Consider the following 22708-nt stretch of genomic DNA (forward strand, 5'->3'; position numbering starts at 1 on the left):
GTTTTACAATGACTGATGAAAATCTGATAAAGCAAATTAGAAATCAGGGTCCTGCACATATTAAACGGATATATCTTGCATTGATAGAAATTGATTCAGAAACAGAACTTGTTAAAGACTGCATGGTAAAATGGGCCCAAAATATCCAAGAAGTTATTACAATGGACACGTGGGAAAAGATCTGGGTGAGGAATGTAAAATTTACACAAGCTCAAAATTTAAGAGAGAACTTTTATAAAATGTTTTATAGATGGCATTTAGATCCTAAAAAGCTTGCAAGTATGTATCCGAACTATCAGCCCAAATGCTGGAGGTGTGGTGACGAAGATGCAACATATTTTCACATATGGTGGACTTGCAAAAAGGTTAAGGCCTTTTGGATTAAAATTTGGTGGAATATGCAGAAGATCTTCAAGCAAAAGATAAAGTTTTGTCCGCAATTCTTTCTGTTGGGTATAATTACAGAAGCTACTGTTGTGGACACTAAGTTGATGTTGAATTTAATTACGGCAGCAAGACTCTTAATAGGTCAGTATTGGAAGAAGGAGGAACTGCCGACTATAGAAGAATGGACTTTAAAGGTTTCAGACCTGGCAGAGATGGCAAAGATATCGGCTTATTTGAAAGATCACTCGCAAGAACGTTACATTATGGAGTGGAGAAAATGGATTGAGTATATCCAGAACAAATACGGGACTAAAACGTTTCATGTAGCATTTGAATAAGTCTTCCTTTTTTTTCTTTTTTCTTTTTTTTATATTTAATAGTAATAGTGTTTGTAGTTATCCTATATGAGCTAGAGAGTGATAGATTTTAGAGTTTGTGGTTGTTAGCATTTGGATGTTTATGACTGTTTTTTTTCTTGTTTTTATACCCTGTACTTAGCTCTGGGAAGTCGGGGGGGGGGGGGGGAAGGGGGGAGGGGTAGGGAGGGATGGGTATGGGAGGGGGAGGGGGGATTGTTAAAGATAAAATGTATGTTAAAACTTTTCAATAAAAAAAAATACAATATATTTCACCATAAAAAATGAAGTAGATCTTCTGTTCTTTGGCATGGCAGGATGAATCATATGACTTTCCTGATAGGCAACAATTGTACATTTATACACCCATGAATGCTTGTATCTATACCATGACCATTTCACATCATGACTTTTCTGGCATTTTCCCAAAGTGATTTGCCACTGAATTGTTAAAAAAAAAATCCCATAAAATTACTTTTAAGATACTTGACCCCCCAAGTGCTATGGAACTAGATGAATGGAGCTCAGAGCAGGCCTTTCTCCTTGAAATTTGGGAGAGAGGAAAAAGGAGATGTAGTATCTCCTATTATGTAAGTAGGAAGCAAAAGTAGAAAGAAATGCAGACGTTCCAATGGAATCATAAACAGCCAAGACAGAACAAGCACAGATAAATCCTGAAGGAATCCCTGAATATGAATGATCCATACAAGAGATCTCAAAATAAAATAATTCTGACAGATGTAATTGAAACAAGATCTCTGGAAGGATCCAGTGCTAACACACGAGCTAACCAATACATGGAAGTAAAGTTCTCCAATGCTAATATTTATGGTTGCCTCCAAATCACCAAGAGACCTCATGCAATTTGCTTATAATGACATAGTAGGATGGTCTATAGCTACCAGCCACTTACTTTGTTGGTGTAAGGAGGCAATCTGGTGGGGGAAACTAGGGCTTATTTTTGCGGTAGGGCTTATATTAGGCCCACCCTCCAATAAAATCAAGCTAGGGCTTATTTTCAGGGCAGGTCTTACTTTTGGGAAAACAAGGTAGCATGGGAGAATCTAATGCTAATGTGTATTATGTACTCTGGTATGTCTTTTGGATTTCTCAATCTTTGCCTCACCTTTGTGTAGGTGGGTTAACACTTTGGGCTGTAATGTGTGAGGTATGCTATTGGAGTGACCTTGGAGAAGTTTACCTTTATTTTGTGGAAATTCAGCTAGATCAAATACACTCCTATACATGTACTTATAAATAGGCATCAATTTGTTCATACTGAATGTTAATGATAAACATGTAATAAGGAATTACTTTGAATGTAACATCAAGATCCCAAGTCCCAGAAATGGACTATTCCTAAGAAAAGCTAGAGATGCTGCAGAAGATCATTGTCTTGTGCTCCTTCATAAGATGGGAAGTTCACAGCTTAGCTTTTCTTTGGGAGGAACATAATGAGGACATGTCATTTATAGATTTTGGAGGGGCTATGTGCTATTGAGTAAAACCAAGATACCATTGCTAAAGAAAGATACCATCTTCACTGTCAGAACAGAGCTGTATCACTATGCCTGCTCCTACCCAATGGAAGCATAGGAATCAAAGATCCAGGCTACTGTAGGAAATGTGAGATCACAAACTTCTGTAATATCCAATTGATCAGAATCAAAACAGATTGTTTGGCATAATCAAAGACATAGAATAACCTAAATACTATCAGTAGAAGATCAGTAAATTATAGCTAATAAGTGATATGTGGATACTACTACATTACACTACACTACATATTATGTTATGTTACAGCGGTGGCTCAGTGGGTTAGGACGCTGAGCTTGTCGATCAGAAGGTCGGCAGTTTGGCGGGTCGAATCCCGAGTGCCGCGTAACAGAGTGAGCGCCTGTTACTCGTCCCAGCTTCTGCCAACCTAGCAGTTCGAAAGCACATAAAAATGAAAGTAGAAAAATAGGGACCATTACGGTGGGAAGGTAACAGCGTTCCATGCGCCTTTGGCGTCTAGTCATGCCAGCCACATGACCACAGAGACGTCCTCGGACAAGCGTTGGCTCTTCGGCTTTGAAACGGAGATGAGCACCGGCCCCTAGCACACATGTGCGGGGGAACCTTTACCTTTATAGTTATGTTATCATGCCATGTTTGTTACATTATGTGTTGTGTTGTATTATGTTATGTTGTTATGTTATGTTAGCTTTGTTATACTCTGTTCCACAATAGTGTACTGTTTTATACTATCCTATATTACTGCCATATGAGTTATATTAACAAACATATTATCATGATCCTGAACCGAATAATTTAAGAGTACTGAATAACATGTGGATATATTTTTCATTGAGAAAGATGCAGTGTCAGTTGGCGCATTCCAAAGTTGAACCTCCTTATTTTGAGAATAATTGTATTTTTCTTGCAACATGTCGAATTATTTTTTCTTGGTTTCCTTATGTTCTCTGCACAGATGATGTTACTTAGCCTGGTAATGAAACATCTTCAGAAAAACAAGCACACTCAAAGAATCAATCAATCAGAATAGAGCTGGAAGGGATCTTGGATGTCATCTAGTCCAAACCCCCTGCTCAAGCAGGAGATCCTATACCGTTTCAGACAAGTGACTGTTAGTCTCTTCTGAAAAAGCCTCCATTGATGAAGCACCCACAATATGGATGGCAAGCTGTTCCACTAGTTCACAGGTCTGCAACCCACGGCTCCGGAGCCGCATGCGGCTCTTTCAGCCATCTTCTGCAGCTCCCAGTCTTCTGCCATGTGCAGTCCAAAAAAAAAAAAAAAAGTGGGACTAAAGAAGTTCAACCAATCAATTCAAATATGCAGGGTAGGTGCATATCTCACCTTGGCTCCACTCTTCAGTCAAACCCTGTTCTGCACATGCGCGCATGTACGCGCATGCGCACACATTTTTTTGCGGCTCCCAGTTTTTCCTTTTGTGAGGGAACCGGTTCTGAGTGGCTCTTTCACTGTTTCAGGTTGCTGACCCCTGCACTAGTTAATTGTCCTCACAGTTAGGAAGTTTCTCCTTACTTCCAGTTTGCTTCTCTCCTTGATTAGTTTCCAGCCATTATTTTTTGTCCTGCCCTCTGGTGCTTTGGTGAATAAGCTGACTCCCTCCTCTTTGCAACAACCTTTCAAATACTGAAATACTGCTATCATGTCCCCCCCCCCTAGTTCTTTTCTTTCTCTAGACTAGCCAAACCCAAATCCTGCAACCGTTCTTCATATGTTTTAGTCTCCAGGCCTTTCATTACCTTAGTGGCTCTTCTTTGCACTTTTTCCAAAGTCTCAACATCTTTTTTTTATAATGTGGTGACCAAAATTGGTTGGAGTATTCCAGGTGTGGTCTTACTAAGGATTTATAAAGTGGCACTAATACTTCCCATGATTTTGGTTCTGTTCTATTCCTCTGTTATACAACCAAGGATTGTATTTGCTTTTTTTTTTTGCTTCTGCTGCACAGTGCACACTGTTGGCTCATATTTAAGTGACCGTCCACTAGGATTCCAAGATCCCTCTCCGTTACTCTTTTTGAGCCAGATTTCTTCTAATCTCTGCTTGTACCTTTGATATTTTTTTTCTGCCTAAATGTAAAGCTTCGCTTTTCTCCACATTAAATTTCATTTTGTTGGATAGGGCCCATTGTTCAGGTTTGTCAAGATCTTTTGGGTCCTGAACTTGTATTCTGGGGTGTTGGCTATTCCTGCCAGCTTAGTGTCATCTGCAAATTTAATGAATTCCCCTTCTATTCCCTCATCTAAGTCATTTATGGAGATATTGAAGAGTACTGGGCCTAGGGCAGAGCCTTGTGGTACCCCACTGTTTACTTCCCTCCATGTGGATGTAGTACCATTAAGGATGACTCATTGTGTATGGTTTGCCAGCCAGTTACAAATCCATCTGGTGGTGATGATGTCTATCCCACATTTTTCTAGTTTACCAAGAAGTAGGTTGTGGTCTACTTTGTTGAATGCCTTGCTAAAATCTAAGTCTACTATGTCCACAGCATTTCACTGGTCTCCTAATTTAGTCACTTTATCAAAGAATGAAATAAGATTGGTTTGGCATGATATGTTTTTAATAAAACCATGCTGGCTTTTAGTTATAACTTTATTTGTTTCTAGATAGAATAGAATAGAGCTGGAAGGGACCTTGGAGGACTTCTAGTCCAGCCCCCTGCTCAAGCGGGAGAACCTATACCATCTCAGACAAGTGAGTGTCTAGCCTCTTTTTAAAAATCTCCAGTGACGGAGCACCCATGATTTCTGGGGGCAAACTATTCCACTGGTTAATTGTCCTCACTGTCAGGAAGATTCTCCTTAATTCCAGGTTGCTTCTCTCTTTGATCAGTTTCTAACCATTGTTTTTTGTCCTGCCCTCTGGTGCTTTGGTGAATAACATGACCCCCTCTTCTTTGTGGCAGCCCCTCAAATACTGGAATACTGCTATCATGTCTCCCCTATTTTTTCTTTTCTTTAGACTACTAGCCAAACCCAAGTCCTGCAGCCATTCTTTGTATGTTTTAGTCTCCAGGCCTTTGATCATCTTAGTTGCTCTTTTCTGAATTTTTTCCAAACTCTCAACATTTTTTTCGTGATATAGTGACCAAAATTGGCTGCAGTATTCCAGGTGTGGTCTTACTAGGGTTTTATAAAGCGGTACTAATTCCTCATGTGATCTTGATTCTATGCCTCTGTTTATACAACCCAGGATTGTATTAGCTTTTTTGACTGCTGCTGCACACTGCGGGCTCATAGTTAAGTGATCATCCACTAGGATTCTTATCAGCTTTTCCAGCATCTTCCGAAGTCTTGAAGTTAGGCTGATTGGTCTGTAGTTTCCTGGATCTTTTTTTTCCTCCTTTTTTGAAGATGGGAACCACATAGCTCTTTTCCAGTCCTCAGGTAATTCCCCAGTGTTCCACAATTCTTTAAAGATATGGTACAATGGTTCTCAGATAACATCTGTCAGCTCTTTCAGAACTTTGGGATATAATCCATCAGGTCCTAGTGACTTATATTCATCAAGATCAGATAGGTGTTCTCTAACCATTTCTTGCTTATTTTAATTTTTATTTTTAGTCTGTCTTTTACTGTTATGTTTTTGGTAGACTGTGTTGTGATTCAGCATCAGCCTGTGGTTCCGGCAGCTAAGTCAGATGATTCTGAAGAGGAGAAGGAGGAGGGGTTTGGAGAGCCTTTGGTGTCAGAGGAAGGTTCTGATGCACTGCAGAACTCTCAGCTTGCCCCTCCCATCTTGTTCCTCCTCAGACTCAGCTGTGTGAGCCTGAAAGATTGGAAGAAGATGATCCACAGCTGGCTCTGTTCAGGGACACTAGGAGCAGGAGGCAATCTAGCAGAACAGAACAGAGAAAAGCAATGAGGCAACTCGGGAGAAGGCAATGAGAAGCCACGCCTTGGGACTGCTGATAAAAGGGGAATGTGTGGGAGGTGCTGGTTGCTGAAGGCAACCGTTTGAAGATCTTCTGCTAGAGTCCTGGTCTGTTATTCTTGTTTAACTCTTGTTTAACCTTTTGGTTTAAGTCTTGTTTGAACTTTTCGTTTAACTTTTGTTTGAACTCTTTGTAAATAAATTTGGTTGGGTTTTTTCCAGCCTGTTGATTATAAAAAGGGGTTGTCCCTGACATTCAAACAGGGCTGGTCATAGGCTGGAACAGAACAGAATGGGCTATAGTTTCTTTTTGCATGAAGACTAATGCAAAAGAGTTAAGCAGTTCTATTTCTCTCTGCTGCCATCTTCCCTCTTAAGTGAATCTACTGTTTCCTCGACTTTTTTCTTGTTATTTATATGTTAAAAGAAACTTCTTTGAACTTAAAGAAGTCAACAGTACAATCCTGAGCTGCATATATTTTAAAATATTGACATTCTGTTTTGTTTCAGGCCATAGTGGATTTATGAAACTAATTAACTTTTTGTGGCGTTATCTCCTTACACCAAGAAAGTAACTGGCTGGTAACTTTCCTGACAATAGGCCATCATAGACAGATTGCATGGAGATTCTTGGGTGCTTAGAGCAACAGCAAATGTAAACACTGGAGAAAGTTTGCCATTCATTTTTATTTATGATGAAAGATATTATATTTTTATTTCACTACATCATTTGAAAGAACAGAACAGACAAAACAATTGCTGAAATTGGAAGCACAGTTAAAAAGGAAGGTACATACTTAATATTTCAGGAAACAGAGGTGCTATTTTTTGTTTCATTAAATATTTCCCACAACCTTGTGCCTTTTCTGTTTAATTTTGGGCCATGAGATTCACTAATATAAAACAAGTGCAAGAGAAAATTTTCCTATGTAAATACATTCCTTCATAGTTTCCACATAGCCCAACCCAATCCAGTTTGATCCAGTTCAGTCCAATCTAATTCAATTGAACCAAATCCAATCAAATTGTTTTGTTGTGGAGCTATTCAAAGAGCCAACTAAAAATCCACTATAAATATTTTACAACTTCTTGTTTTGTTTTCATGTTCCCATCTCCTTTTCATATTGTCATCTTTTTCTCAGACTTTGCTGTGTCCTTCTGAGAACCCTGCCTAGGGCCTCCTTCACCTGATGGTTCCTCAGAGAGTAGATCATGGGGTTGAGAAAGGGTGTAATGGCAGTGTAGAAGACAGTGACTATTTTAGCAGCTAGTGACTGGCTTTTCCCACCTGGAGTTACATACATTCCTGCCACAGAACCATAGAAAAGGGTCACCACTACGACATGGAAGGATATGGTGGAGAAGGCTTTCTTCCTGCTACTTTGGTTAGAGGATTTGATCAGTGTGACAATTATAACGCCATAGGAAATAGCTACAAAGACTAAGTTGCCCAATATGATGAAAATATTCACGGAAAAAAGGATAAGTGGAGCATTTCCAAGTGGAGGACAAGCTAAGGACAGGAGCCCTTGATCACACAGAAAGTGGTCCGAGATTTTGGGCCCGCAGAAAGACAGCCTAGAGATCAAAGTTATTGGGACAGCATATACCAAAAAGCCAGCAATCCAGCAACTAGCCACAAGCTTGGAGCAATTCTTTGGAGACATAATTGTTGGATAATAGAGTGGGTGGCAGATGGCCAGATAGCGATCCAAGGCCATGGTTGAGAGGAAAAAGGTTTCAGTGCTGCCAAGGGAGTAGAAAATGTAGAACTGTATGAAACAGGCTTGGAAGGAGATGATCCCTTGAGGAGAAGCCAGATCAAAGAGCATACGGGGCATGGTGGTGGTCACATAGCAGATTTCCAGCAAGGAGAAGCTTCCCAAAAAGTTATACATGGGGAGCTGTGCTAATTGTGCATCTGCATGCACCAGTGTGATAATAGTGGTATTCTCAATTAAAGTGCTGATGTAGATAATAGTAAAAAGAATAAGAAGGAAGAAACGCTTTTGTTGTCCACTCCCCAAGCCTAGCAAAATGAATTCCTGGACTGTGGTCCTGTTGGTCAGCTCCATCTGGAATCAGAAGTCAGAATTGTACAGTGTTAAAGATTGTCAAATATATCAATATAATTCGGACAAATTTCTAAAATGCCTGATCGTGGGATTACCAAATTCAGAACAAATAGTTTGGCAATGTGGATCTCTTCTAAGGATGTCATTAAAATTTTTCAAGAACAGTCCTAGTGCATTCTATCACTGGACCCTTTTCCAATAACATTATGAAAATATAAATTAAATGGAATTTCGCTTTATATTTCAATGGATATGTTGAATAGCATTCAGTGGAAACTGAATGCTATTATATCATCCACATAGCTGCCTTGAACAAAATGTTTAAACTGCACCAAACCTCAGATGGCTTCATCGCACTTATAGCCAAGTACTGTAATCCATTTTTTTATCATTTAAAACTGTGCTTCTCAACTTTGAGAACTTTAGGATGTGCGGACTCCAACTTCCTAAATTCTGCCTGGGGGAAATTCTAGGAGTTGAAGTCCACACATTTCAAAGTGGCCAAGGCTGATAAACACTGTTTAGAATGAACAACACATGATAGGAGACATCTGTCAACGTCTACTGATAGATGGATCCTCACTAACGTGATAGCAAAGAAGTAAGAGGATAAAAGTGTGTGGATTATAGATGTGGGGAAAGATAGTGCCTTTGATTATAACTGAGATAGAACACAAAGATGGAGATACTTAGGGGAAGTCTAGATGGTGCTTGCTCGGTTGGGTTCATCAGTTGGAACCTTGACACCAAGATTTGCAGGATTCTGAGAAAGAAGGTTCCCATTCAATGCACTAACGCCACCAACAGGAATAGAGCAGCTACATTTAAGGCATAACCAGACTTGTATCTTGTGCAGTGTAAGCTCAGGCTTGACCTGACAGGCTGTCCAGGAAAGAGGAGTGAGGCAAGAACAAAAGAGGGCCAATAAAAGATAAACAACTGCCCAAAGTCAAATAATTTTCCATCTCCTTGCCTGGCTATCGTGGTGTTTTTCTAGTTATAAGGATGTAGTCAGAAAGATATTTCATCAGATTTAGGTCCAGATCTAATTTTACTTTCTTATAGGAGTACTGGAGGACAATCCACTTAATGCAAGATGGCTACAATGCAATTTTGCTCAGGGAAAAAGGAAACAGGGAGAGAATTAGATTAAGTGGGGAGCTCACAACATTCATTTCTCCCAAACTGCAGGCAGCAGGCACTAAACATGCCACATAAAAGAGGGGTGCAGTGACACTGCTAATCAAATTCAAGCTCTGCAGTACATTGCTAATAAACACATCGCTGTTTCCTAGTATATTAAAAGTCCTTGTCCTGAATTGGGGAATTGCACAGTTAAATTAACAGTCATCCAACCTCTAGTTGAGCAGCTCTGAGGTGGAGATTTTACTGACAGGACAAGATAAATGACCTAGGTGTAGAATTTCAGTATCCTCCTCCATGCAACAATTTCCTTAGATGTGTTTTAGTCTAAACATGGGAAATGAAATACTACATAGTCTTTCCTAGTGCAATTTACTGGGCAAGGAGATGTCTCCATTATAAATGAAAAGACTTTGTGGGAATAGAATGGAATAGAATAGAATAGAATAGAATAGAATAGAATAGAATAGAATAGAATAGAATAGAATAGAATAGAATAGAATAGAATAGAATAGAATAGAATAAACAGAGTTGGAAGGGACATTATAGGTCATCTAGTCCACCACCACCCCACCCAAGCAGGAGACCCTACACCATTTCTGACAGATGGCAGTCCAGTCTCTCCTTGAAAGCTTCCAGTGATGAAACTCCCACAACATCTGAAGGCAAACTGTTCCACTGGTTGATTGTTCCCACTGTCAGAAAATTTCTCCTTATCTAGGTTGAATCGCTCCTTGATCAGCTTCCATCTGTTATTCCTTGTCTGTCCTTCAGGTGCTTTGGAAAATAGATTGACCCCCTCCTCTCTGTGACAGCCACTCAAATATTGGAACACCATTATCATGTCATTCCTGGTCCTTCTCTTCACTAGACTAGCCATGCCCAGTTCCTGTAACCGTTCTTCATATGCTTTATCCTCCAAGGGAAGATGATCGTTTCTAAACTGAACACTGCACATAGCAATCTCTCAAAGACTTTGAAAACCCTTAGTAAATATTAAAGCGGCTTTCTCTCCAGGCAGATTATGGCCATGTACCTTAGCTCTGCTCCTTCATCCAAAGGACAGGGGTGTGTGGTAGAGTCCTTGTTGTTCCTCTCAGCTCCAAATGAGGGATCAGGCTGAGGCTGCCTTCCATAAAATTATCAGTAGGTGTCAGATCAATATGAGCTAAGATTTTGAATTTGTACAAGCATGGTGCAAAATAGTTACAAGCCATCCAAATGAACAAATACTATGGTGCCATCCAATCCCAATTCGGCTATACTGGCAGATAAGAAGTCCTTTTTGTATTAAGCAAGAGCATGTTACCAAGCATGGATTTAAATATTGGTGTGGACAGGTTTGACTGTATGCCAGCAAAAATCTCCTGCCTCTCATTTATAACATCTTCTGGCAGCACCAACTGGACACTCCTTATCCAGTAGGGTATTACAAATAGTTGCAAGCAATTAAAAACAAAAGAATACGAAATAATGTTGTCTGGGAGCAATCAAGAGCAGTTGTCAGACTGAATGCCCAGGATAAATTTTGGAGACTTGTGGCAACAGGAATTTCCTGGGCTTGAGTGAAATAATTGGCAATCCATGGTGGTTTCAGAAGGAGGCAAACTAATTAGGTAAATCAAACCTAGAAAGGTGCGAGAAGAGGATTAATGCAATTTGAAATCATAGAGGATCATTTGCCTAGTTTCACTCTTCATTTACAGTGCAAAATCAGGTATAAACAGTGTGTTTGTTTGCCTATAATTGTCAGCATTTCCACAAAGGTAAAAAACCTAAGTCTTATCAGCAAGCTAAGTATTGGACATGAGACCTATTAGCTTATTTTACTGGTTTTAATGCTTATGCTAGAAGTTCTTGGAATTGGCAGGAGGGGGGGAAATACCTTGACAGATGACCAGAATGGGCTTAGATCAAACCAGTCCTTGTGTGATCTGAACTCCATCTTTTACAATTTGATCCTAAAGTAACTTTGTCAATTGCTTCCACAGGATTTCATAGAAGGCTTTTGACTCAAATATCTAGGGCCATGGTGGCGAACCTGTGGCACGCGTGCCACAAGTGGCACGCAGAGCCCTCTCTGTGGGCACACACGCCATCGCCCCAGTCCTAGCCCTTCAGATGGATTTTATAAAACCTTTTCGATTTAGGTCTCTGCCGCCGTGGGCAAAAACAAAAAGGTTCAATCAATCAATCAATTCAACGTCTCGAAGGGAAGATAAAGATCTTGTTCTGTACCAGCCTGCTTTTCTGTCCCTGCAGAAAAGGCAGGGACAACCCCTTTTACAAGAAGGCAAGAGGCTGGAATTAAGCCTGCCAAATTTATGAATACAAAAACAAACAGAACAAGACACGAACCAAGAAACAGGAGCTTTTCAAGCGGTTACCTTCAGCAAACCAGCCCTCCCACGCATTCCCCTTTTATACAGTTCAGGGCGTGGCTTCTCTCTGCCTCCTTCCGAGGTGCCCCATTGCCTTCCTCTGTTTACTCCTGATTGACTGCCTCCTGCGTCGGGTGTCCTTGAACAGGGCCAGCTGTGGGTCATCTTCATCCACGCTGTCAGGCTCACACAGCTGGGTCTCCGTCGTGACCAGGTGGGAGGGGCCTGGCTGAGGGCTCTGCGGAGCCTCAAGGCCATCATCAGCAAGCTCTTCAACACCCCCCTCCTCCTCCTCTGAGTCGTCCGACCCAACTGCCGAACCCACAGGCTGACCCTGAATCACAACAGATCTCACAAAGTTGGAATTGATTGAACTTTTTAGTCCCACCCAGTCTGCCGTTACCACCACAGCCACGCCCACCCAATGGGCCACACCCACCCAATGGGCCATGCCCACCCGGCACCCAATGATACATAAGTGGGTTTTGGGTTGCAATTTGGGCACTCGGTCTCTAAAAGGTTCACCATCACTGATCTAGGGAAATCCTTTGGCAGAAACTCAAAATTTCCTCAATGAATTGAGCAAGGCTAGCACTTAGGATGGTACCTAATTTGGGTAATGAAATGTCTACAAGAGGCATGTCAAACTGCCGGCCCGCAGGCCAGATGCATCATACTGAAACTGCGCTCACCCCATTGCTGGCAATGGGGGGAAAGTCACGCTACGTCACGCAACATCACGTGACATCACAAGTTTGACATGCCTGGTCTACAAGAAAACAACCCAGCTCAGACAGCACCAAGGACACTTCAGTGAATGGTTATCTCCTCACTGCAAAGCTGGGATACTGTTAAGGGTCATTGGTGCTCTCTGAGCTGGCTTGTTTTCTTGCAGATGTTTCATTACCCAAACTAGGTAAGCACATCAATAGTATTTTATTTACCTAGTTACCTTAGTTTGGGTAATGAAACGTCTGCAAGAAAACCATCAAACTCAGAGAGCACCAAGGATTCTTCCATTCAACCCTGAGCTACAAATATTCTTTATTGGTGGGTAACTGTGGCAACTCTATGACTTGTGGACTTCCAACTCCCAGAATTGCTGAGCTACAGCCCACTCTTGCCTTATCCCCATGTTTTCATTACAGTATAACTGCCAGGTCCCCAAATCCTTATTGTTTTCCCTGCATACATGCTCTTGTTTTGGGGCTTGTCATTCTGCTGGGGGGAGGGGGGAATTTGCTTCCACTTGGGATAACTTTTGCTTTCTACGTTTCGTCTCCCACCTCTATCCACTTATCAGAGAGATGGTTACAGAGAAACAAACTGGAGAAGACCTTGAGATGCGGGCCAACTGTGCCAGTTACCCACACATCGTGCCACCTGTGGATTGGCTGAATTTCAGATGGACACTGTGACTTTGGTGCGAGGAGGAATATTACTAGTTTAAGTATACCGTTAAAGCGGGATTTTCCCCAGATCTTGCCTTGACTTCCCTACTGTCTCTAACCCCTAATAAAAGTTTCCTTTTGAGACAATGCCTGTTTCAAGAGTTCTGCTCTTTTGGGTGGTTAGCTGAGGTGGGTCCTTACAATAACACCTCTTGCAAGATAAAGTGCAACTGTGTAGAATGAACATCTTTCATGGTCAGTTCAAATAGGAAGGTATGTAAATGCGGGTGTTTCTTGACTTCACTCCATGCTAATTGTACCTCAAAACGAAGAGGATATTTATCTCCTGATGTTCCTCCAGAAACCTTTCCCAGCAGTGATCCTGGAGAAAGAAAAAGGAGGTCCAAGAACCCCAGAGGTTCTAAGGAGACAATTAAAGCTTTGACACTTTCTAGTAGGGAACATTCACTCCAAATCAACTTTGGAATGATCCTCCCAGTGTTCTTCACTCATCGCTCCCAGGAATGTGCTCCCAATAAGAGAGCACAGCAGCAACTTAACAAGAACAGTTCACTTCTTGTGCTATTGTCTCCTTAGAAAAACAAACTGGTCAGTAGCTATAGACCTTCCTGGCAATAGGCCATCATAGACAAGTTGCATGGAGGCTGTTGGTATTTTGGGAGGCAACAGCAAATTTAAGCATAGGAGAACACCACTTTTATACATTGGAAAGGTTAAATCTCAGTATTTATTTATTTATTTATTTATTTATTTATTTATTTATTTATTTATTTATTTATTTATTTATTTATTTATTTTTGGGACTTATATGCCGCCCTATCTCCTGAAGGACTCAGGGCGGCTAACAACAATAAAAACAACAATACAAAAATTAAAAGGAATTAAATAAACAGCCCCAAAATAAATTAACTACACAGTTAAAAATTAAAACATTTTAAAAATCCATCGTCAATCCAGGTCAGCCTGATGGAAAAGGAAAGTTTTGAGGTCGCGGCGAAAGGACCGGAGGTCCAGGGCCATCCATTTGATCATTCCAATCATCTTTTTTAATAATAGAAATATTATTTAAACTCTAGATCTCTTTTATGAATAAAACAGAGTTGGAAGGGACCTTGGAGGTCTTCTAGTCCAACCTCCAGTTTAAGCAGGAAACTCGACACCGTTTCAGACAAATGGATACTTCACATGATTGAAATGCATCTTTAGGTTTTTTGAGTATTTGTTCTGCCTCTGCTTTTTTATTATCACAGTGGAGCATCTATTCCCCTTTCAACTTTGGCCTCCTACTTATTTAGATATTACTAAGAGGTCTCCTTTCCCCTCTCCTTAAATTTAACCAAACATAATGGAATTAGGGAGGCCTGCTCAAAGTCTCATTCATCTAGTTCCACAGCATTCAGGAGATCACTTATGTTAAAAGGTAATTTCATGGGCTTTTAAAAATTCAGTGGCAAACAGATGTGGACACGTGTCAGAGAAGATGTTGTGAAACTGTCATGGCTTAGAGACAAACATCCCATATATGTTTGTTGCCTACCAGGACAGTCATACATGACATCCTGCCATGCAGAAGAGTAGACAATCTCTTTCATTTATAATTTTAGATATTGCATTTTTATTTCACTAGGTCATTCCAATGAACAGACCAGCTGGAACAATGCTGAAATGGGAGGAACAGTTAAAAATGAAATTATATACTTAATATTTCAAGAAGCAGAAGTGGTCTTCTTTATTCCGTTACGTATGTGCCAAAAGTATTCGTGATTTATTTTGGATCATGAGGTTAGCAGGTGTAAAACATGTGAGAGAAAATTTTTCTTTATATTTTTTCATCCACTACACTCCAATCCAATCCAGTTCATTCCATTCCAATCCAACGGAATTGAATAAAATCTGTTTAATTATTCAGCTTTTAAGCTATTTAAAAAGACAAATAAGGAAAATATTATACAATTTGCTGATTTGTTTTCTCATTCTCAACCCTTTTGCATACATTATTTTTTCTCTCTCAGCCTTTGCTCCATCCTTCTCAGCAATCGGCCCAGAGCCTCCTTCACCTGATTGTTCCTCAGACAGTAGATCATGGGGTTGAGAAAGGGCGTAATGACAGTGTAGAAGACAGTGGCTATTTTAGTGACATGTGACTGACCATCCCCACTTGGAGCGACATACATCCCTGCCACAGAACCATAGAAAAGGATCACCACCACCAGATGGAAGGATATTGTGGAGAACGCTTTCTTCCTGCTGTGTTGGTTAGAGGATTTGATCACTGTGACAATTATAATGCCATATGAAATAGTGACAAAGACAAGGTTACCCAATATAATCAAAATATTCATGGAAATCTGGCTAATAAAAGAAACATTTTTAAAAGGCGGGCAAGCCAGGGATAGGAGGCCTTGATCACACACAAAGTTGTCAATGATATTGGAGCCACAGAAGGACAGCCTGGAGATCAAAGTCACTGGGACAGCATAGTCCAAGAACCCAGCAATCCAGCAACCAGCTACAAGCTTGGAACAGTTTCTTGTAGACATGATTGTTGGGTAGCGGAATGGATGGCAAATGGCTAAATAGCGATCCAAGGCCATGGCTGAGAGGAAGAAGCATTCAGTACTGCCAAATGAGAAGAAAATGTAGAATTGAAGGAAACAGGCTTGGAAGGAGATGATCCCTTGAGGAGAAGCCAGATCAAAGATCATCCGGGGCATGGTGGTGGTCACATAGCAGATTTCCAACCAGGAGAAATTTCCCAAGAGGATGTACATGGGCAGCTGAGATAAGTGGTCATCTACATGCACCAGAGTGATAATAATGGTGTTTTCAATCACAGTTATTATGTAAGTAAAACTAAAAAGGATAAGTAGGTAGAATCGCCATTGCTGCCCAGTCTCCAAACCCAGTAAAACGAATTCCTGGACTGTGGTCTCATTGGCCAGTTCCATCTGGAATCAAATAGAAAGAAAGCAAAGTTCTACACTGTTAAAGAAGTACTATTCACAAATGTTTCTATCCATGATCTAAACATTCTTAAATGTGGAACAGCCAGAATTGACGATTTAATTTACTTGATTTAAGTGCCAACTGATTATGAATCAGTTTGATAGCAAGAAGGAATTGTTCTGATCCTGCTCATCTCCTCTCTGAGGCTCCTCTTTAATAAGAACATTTCAAGAAGGATGGAGTATGAACAACAGATTAGAGAAGGATCCTTTCACAGGATATCATGTATCAATGAATTATCATGAATGTATTTTTCATGTATCATGAAAAATAAAAAATAAACTCATTGTTGGCAGTGGCTTCTTCAACTGAATTCCTTTTAAGATTATTACTAGACTATCATAGAAACACGACAATAACTGCTATAGGTACATCATTCTCACAACTTTCCTGACCTAAATATTTGAACTCAGAGTTATGCAATACTGCATAATTCTCAGCACTGAAACACATCCCATCAATAGCCAAAGTAAACTATTTCACATAGCATAAAATATAGATGAAACAAGAGATGATAAATACTGTTACCTCTTCAAAGTGGGCTATACAGGGAAACCAAAACTATGAATATTTATACTAATTTTATTCTAAAGTTATAGTAATATAAGTAATATAATAACATAACAACACAACATAACATAACATAACATAACATAACATAACATAACATAACATAACATAACATAACATAACATAACATAACATAATATAGTAATATAAGTAATATAAGGGACGCGGTGGCTCAGTGAGTTAGGATGCTGAGCTTGTCGATCAGAAGGTTGGCAGTTTGGTGGGTCGAATCCCAAGTGCCGCGTAACAGAGTGAGCGCCTGTTACTCATCCCAGCTTCTGCCAACCTAGCAGTTTAAAAGCACGTAAAAATGCAAGTAGAAAAATAGGGACCACTACGGTGGGAAGATAACAGCATTCTGTGCGCCTTTGGCATCTAGTCATGCCGGCCAGATGACCACGGAGACGTCCTTGGACAAGCGCTGGCTCTTCGGCTTTGAAACGGAGATGACCACTGGCCCCTAGAGTTGGAAACGACTAGCACGCATGTGCGGGGGAATCTTTACCTTTACATAGTAATATAAACTTGCAATCCTGAATATCTTCCTTTCTTCCTTCTCCTTATCTTCATCGGGGTCCTGTCTGGATTGCTTTCTCAAATTACATTTCTACTTTTCCCCTCAGACTTCTTTTATCTCACCATTGTCTTGGTGGTGGGTCTTCCTTTGGCTACTGCAGGTTGTGCAATATAGATACAAACCTAGAATTGCCCTGTAACAAGCAACAGAGCCAAACATGGATGATAACAGGGCGTGAGTTCAAATTGCTGATAGGGATGCTCCTTTCATTTCAACTGAAGCTGAACTCAAAGATAATGTGGGGGAAGAAAAAAAGAACGAAATCTCCGGAAGGAGCTGCCACAATGTAAGAAGGAAGAGCACCTGCATTTAGACTCCATAGAAACCTCCAGAGGTGCTGAGACAGAGAAAAGCATGTTTGAGGCACTATGAACCTCAACAGGAACAGAGAAATTAAAATGGGGCATCTCACAGCTTGTGCTTTATGGGCTGTAAGCTCAGGCTTGATCTGAGAGGCTGTCTTGGAAAGAGGAATGAGGCAAGAACAAGAGAGGTCAAGAAAACATAAGCAATTGCCCCAAATCAAAAATTTTCCCCTGACTGAGTCATTTAGTAAATCTTCCAGTACAGTAGTCAAATTTAAAGTGAATCTCTTCAGCCACATTAATGCCCCAGGGCAGAATTCTACGTTATCTATTAAACAATAAAAGTTTGTGAGACTGTGGAGGTGGGACTTTACTGATGGAGAGATCAAATGACCAAGCTCAGGAATTTAGATGTAGAATTTCAGCATCAGCACCATCACCACTCTATCTTCTTACCTGGGTATCATGGAATTTCTCTGGTTATAAGGATATGTCCCCGGATATACTTGATCAGATCTAGCTTCCGATCTAAATGAATTTTCTTATAGGAGATCTGGAGGAATGGGCACCTAATAGTACAGTAGATGGCTGTAATTCAGAATTGATCAATGAAACCAGAAACAGGGAAAGTGTTAGATTAAATAGGAAGCTTCCAACATTCTTTTTTCCCCCAAATTGCAAGCATCATTCAATAAATCTGACACTTTTAAAAGAGGTGGTCAAGTTCTGCAATACATTGCTGATAAACATCTCTCTCTCACCAAGTAGATTAAAAATCTATGTTCTGGAAGTAGCACAGGTAAACTAAAAACCATATAACCAGTGGCTTAGCACCTCTTAGGTAAAGATTTTACTGATACGAGAGACCAATTGACCCAGACCAAGAATTTACATGCAGAATTTCAGCACCATCCTCTTATTCAACAGCTCCTTTCGATCAACTTTTGTTGCTGGATCCATACACAGCTGTTTCTCAAAGACTTTGAAAGCCTCTAGTAAATATTAATGCTGCTTCCTCTCCAAACCAATAATGATCACTTACCATTAGCTCCACTCTTTGGCTCAGAGGACAGGGATCAGGCTGAGACTGGCTTGGATAAACTGGTCAATTAAAATGAGCTCAGTTGTTATTGAAATTGCTAGAAGTATGGTCAAAAATCATTAGAAGCCCCCCCCCCCATGCTGCCAGAAGATCCTGGTTGGGCTCTACTGGCAAAGAATAAGTCCTTTTTGCATTAAGCACAGGCACATTATCCAACATGGACCAAAACATTGGTGTGAAAAGGGTTGTTTGTGTGCAAGAATAAAGCCACTGTCTTCATTTATACCATCTACTAGCAACATCAGTTGAACACTCCTTATCCAGTAAAGCAGTATAAAGAATACAGAAGGTGCTGGATGAAATCCAGAGCAGTTGTCAAGGTGAAATTTTGGAGATTTTCAGGAACAGGAATTCCCTAGGCTGGTGTTAAATGATGTCAGTGGAATTAAACTCATGGGTTTACAAGATAAACTAATTAGACTATTCAAATCCAAAAAAGGAGATCCTGTGACATTTGAATTGGCAGAGGATTATTTTGCCTGGTGAGGGAACTGACCCTGGATTCACTCTTCACTATGAAAGATCAGTAGATATACTCCAAATGGAGAAGAGGGTTACCAAAATTATCAGCATTTCCATGAACAGAAAGATAGTTCCCTTAACCAGCTCTTGACCATCAAACTAAGTGCTTCTTGCAAGTTTTATTCAAACACTGTATCTTATTTTACTGATTTTGCATATTCATTTTTGACTGGCTGAACTGTCATCTTCTTTCCCTCATATTACAGCATAACACCTGGTGGAAGATAAAGTGCAAATAGAATGGCATGTCTATAAAGATGCTCAATAGGGCTATTTAACCAATGTATCCTGATCTTCAACAGGAAACCCACGGCAACAGTACTATTGGATGAATGTAAAGGAGGTCCAAGAGCCCTAGAAGCTCTAAGGAGAACAATGAAAGCTTTGACCCTTTCTAGTAGGGATCATTCACTGCAAATCAATTTTGGGGAAAACAAGATTAGATACTCTGAGATCAAGCAAAAAAAAAAGGCTGGGTGGCATATGGTATTGGGCAGGAGGAATAAAACACCCATATTACTCATGTTCATTGCCCATCTTTTCTTTCTTCAGTTCCAGAAGGACAAGAGTACCTCCCATTATAAATAGAACTAAATAAATAATCCCATAAATAGATGTATTTAAGGCAGTGGTGGGATTCAGCCAGTTCGCACCAGTTTGGAAGAACTGGTAGCTAAATTTACCTGAGTTCAGAGAACTGGCTGGCTTCTGGAAGTCCAGTCTAGGCCTTGGAGGCCTCCCAGGCCTAGAACATCCCACCAGAAGTGCATGGATACCATTTCCGGAAGTCCGTTCTAGGCAACGGAGGCCCAGGCCTGCATCACATAATAGAAACGGTTGTTCAGGTATTTGAATCCCACCACTGATTTAAGGTCTAGAGCAGACATGTCAAACACAAGGCCCGGAGGCCAGATCAGGCCCGCAAAGTGGTTTCATGCGGCCCGCAAAGCCATCCTGGAAACAGTGAGGGAACGGCCCCCACTACCTTGGCCCTGGCCCAGAGACCCTCCTTCTGCCAGAGACCCTCAGATCTGTCCCACTCCTGCCCAGGCCCCCATAGGCACCCTTGATGCAAACGATGTAGAGCTGGCCACACCCACCCAGTAGGCCACGCCCACCCTGGCCACGCCCACCCGGCCTCTTGAGGGCAACCGCAATACTGATGCGGCCCTCAATGAAATTGAGTTTGCCACCCCTGGTCTAGAGAAAGATGAAACTCCTATAAAAATCCTAGCCAGCTTCATAAATTGACTTTGCTAATTTTCAGGTGTTCAAAATTTCTGAGAAAGTGGTTTCAGATTGGTTGATGTGAAGTGAAGTTAGCATAAATTTGGTGCAAAAGAGCTAGAGAACTGTGAACAAACTAATACTTCATTTCTGATGATTGGCTGAAGCTTAATTCTTTATGCAAATATTCTAATGTGAGGAAGTTGTTGCCTAGCAGAAGTTGAATCCACCAAAGCTATGTGAAGAAATGGGCTGTTCTTTGCGATATATTAAGTTTCTTTTTGTTTGACGTCAAAGGGGAAACCAAGGCAATGTTTTCAAAATCAGCCAGTTCGCCTTTTGTATTATTGCGTGTTCATAAAGGAGCAACACGTAGTTTCAAGAGGGAAGCCCTTGAAACATGCCTTCATTCCTAAATCTAGATTACTGTCTTTGTGGAATTCCAATTGTGGTTTTTAATATTATGGTTGTTCTCTTTCCTGGGCATTATATTTTGTTGTTATATTTTTAACGCTTTTACTTATATAGTTGGTAGATTAGAAGTCACCCAGAGTCTTTTGGAGTGGATGGCTATAAATGATAATAATAATAATCAGAAAATAGCACTCTTCCTAACAAAGCACTGAAGGTTTTGAGGTGTGCAATATATTCACATTAATAAATGGAGAAAGAATTAATATGAAAACTCTTTAGAAAAGTATGATATGACAAGCAGCGAAAGTCATTTAGTTACATTTGAAAATTATAGAAGACCTTAGTGATAATATTGCAAGTTTTCCATCACACAAAATCAAAAAAAAACTAACAAAAAAACCCCAGCATCAAGTAATAAAGATTTGAAAAAAGGCAAAGCATATGTCAACAGTTTAACCAAAATATATGAAGAAGATAAACAAATGTTGACCAGGATGTGGGTAGAAATGTCACCAATGTGAAAAGCAAAATCATATGGAGGAACTGTGTAAAACTTCAAAAACAATTCATGTCATATGCACAATGTGCAAAGAAATATGGATCTGAAGATGCTGACTTTTTCACAGCAATAGCAATAGGACTTAGACTTATATACCACTTCACAGTGCTTTACAGCCCTCTCTGTTTATGGAGTCAGCGTATTTCCCCCAACAACCTGGCTCCTCATTTTACCCATCTTGGAAGGATGGAAGGCTGAGTCAACCTTGAGCTGGTTAGGATCGAACTGTCAAACTGCTGGCAGCTGACAGTCAGCAGAATTAGCCTGCAGTACTCCATTGTAACCACTGCGTCACCAGAGCTCAAATGACATGGATAGTAGGAGTCATCAGAACACAGACTGACTTAGAAACATGCACACATAGAGAATACTCATTCTTCATTATATTGTCAGATAAGCAGGAGACCATAAGTTCAATTCCTACCTTACCCATGCAAGCCAGCTTAGTGACTTTGGGACTTTGGGCCTAATTCACCTCACAGGGTTGGTATTGTGGGGAAAATAGGAGAAGGAAGGTGTGTTGGATATGTTTGCTACCTTTGGTTATTTATAAAAATAATAAAGGCAGGAAATAAATAAATAAACAAACAAATAAAATTGTAATTGGCAAATACAAGTAGTCCTTGACATACGACCAGAACTGAGCCCTAAGTTTTATGACCTTTCTTGCCACAGTTGTGAAGTGAATCACTAGTTGCTAAGTCAGTAACATGGTGGTGAAATGAATCTGGCTTCCTCATTAACTTTGCTTGTCAGAAGGTGCTTCCTAGTAGTTCAATGTTTTGAAGAGGGAAGAATTACCGTGTTTCACTGAAATTAAGACCCTGTCTTATAATTTTTTTGCCTCCAAAAGAGGCACTAGGTCTTAATTTCGGAGAATGTCTTACCGTAGGACCACCACAGCTAGGCCTCCCACACCCTGACACATGTTGCACTGCTGCTTGGCTTCTGCGGCCAATTGCCGCCACTTGTGGCTGGACGCCATGTGGCGCATTACACCGTTGCCGCTCCTCCCAGCAGGATGCTGCATGGTGCTTTGCGCCCTTTCTGCTCCTCCGGGCAGTATGCCACATGGTGCTTTACACTATTTCTGCTCCTCCTGGCAGGATGCTGCATGACTCTTTGGGCCATTTCCACAGTGGAAACAGCCCAAAGCATCATGTGGCCTCCGGCCGTGAGCAACAAAAGTGGCCTGAAACATGCAAGCAGCAGACGTGGCCTGAAGCACATGAGCAGCGGAAATGGTGCCATGCAGCATCC

The 22708-nt window shown here is 40.7% G+C and overlaps 2 protein-coding genes across 2 annotated transcripts; both read right to left on the reverse strand.

Annotated features, from left to right (window-relative positions):
• Window positions 1-7282: 7282 nt before the first annotated feature.
• Window positions 7283-8230, reverse strand: LOC308678631 (olfactory receptor 11G2-like; the record flags this gene model as incomplete). Its single annotated transcript, XM_081345859.1, has 1 exon — window positions 7283-8230. The coding sequence occupies one exon, from the start codon at window positions 8228-8230 to the stop codon at window positions 7283-7285; it is 948 nt and encodes a 315-aa protein (XP_081201985.1).
• A 6930-nt stretch (window positions 8231-15160) lies between these two features.
• Window positions 15161-16114, reverse strand: LOC308678632 (olfactory receptor 11G2-like; the record flags this gene model as incomplete). The annotated part of the gene is made up of 1 exon (XM_081345860.1): window positions 15161-16114. One exon carries the CDS (start codon window positions 16112-16114, stop codon window positions 15161-15163), a length of 954 nt encoding a protein of 317 aa, XP_081201986.1.
• Window positions 16115-22708: the final 6594 nt, after the last annotated feature.

The sequence above is a fragment of the Vipera berus genome, assembly GCF_964194415.1.
Source record: "Vipera berus genome assembly, chromosome: Z".
Lineage (NCBI taxonomy): Eukaryota > Metazoa > Chordata > Lepidosauria > Squamata > Viperidae > Vipera > Vipera berus.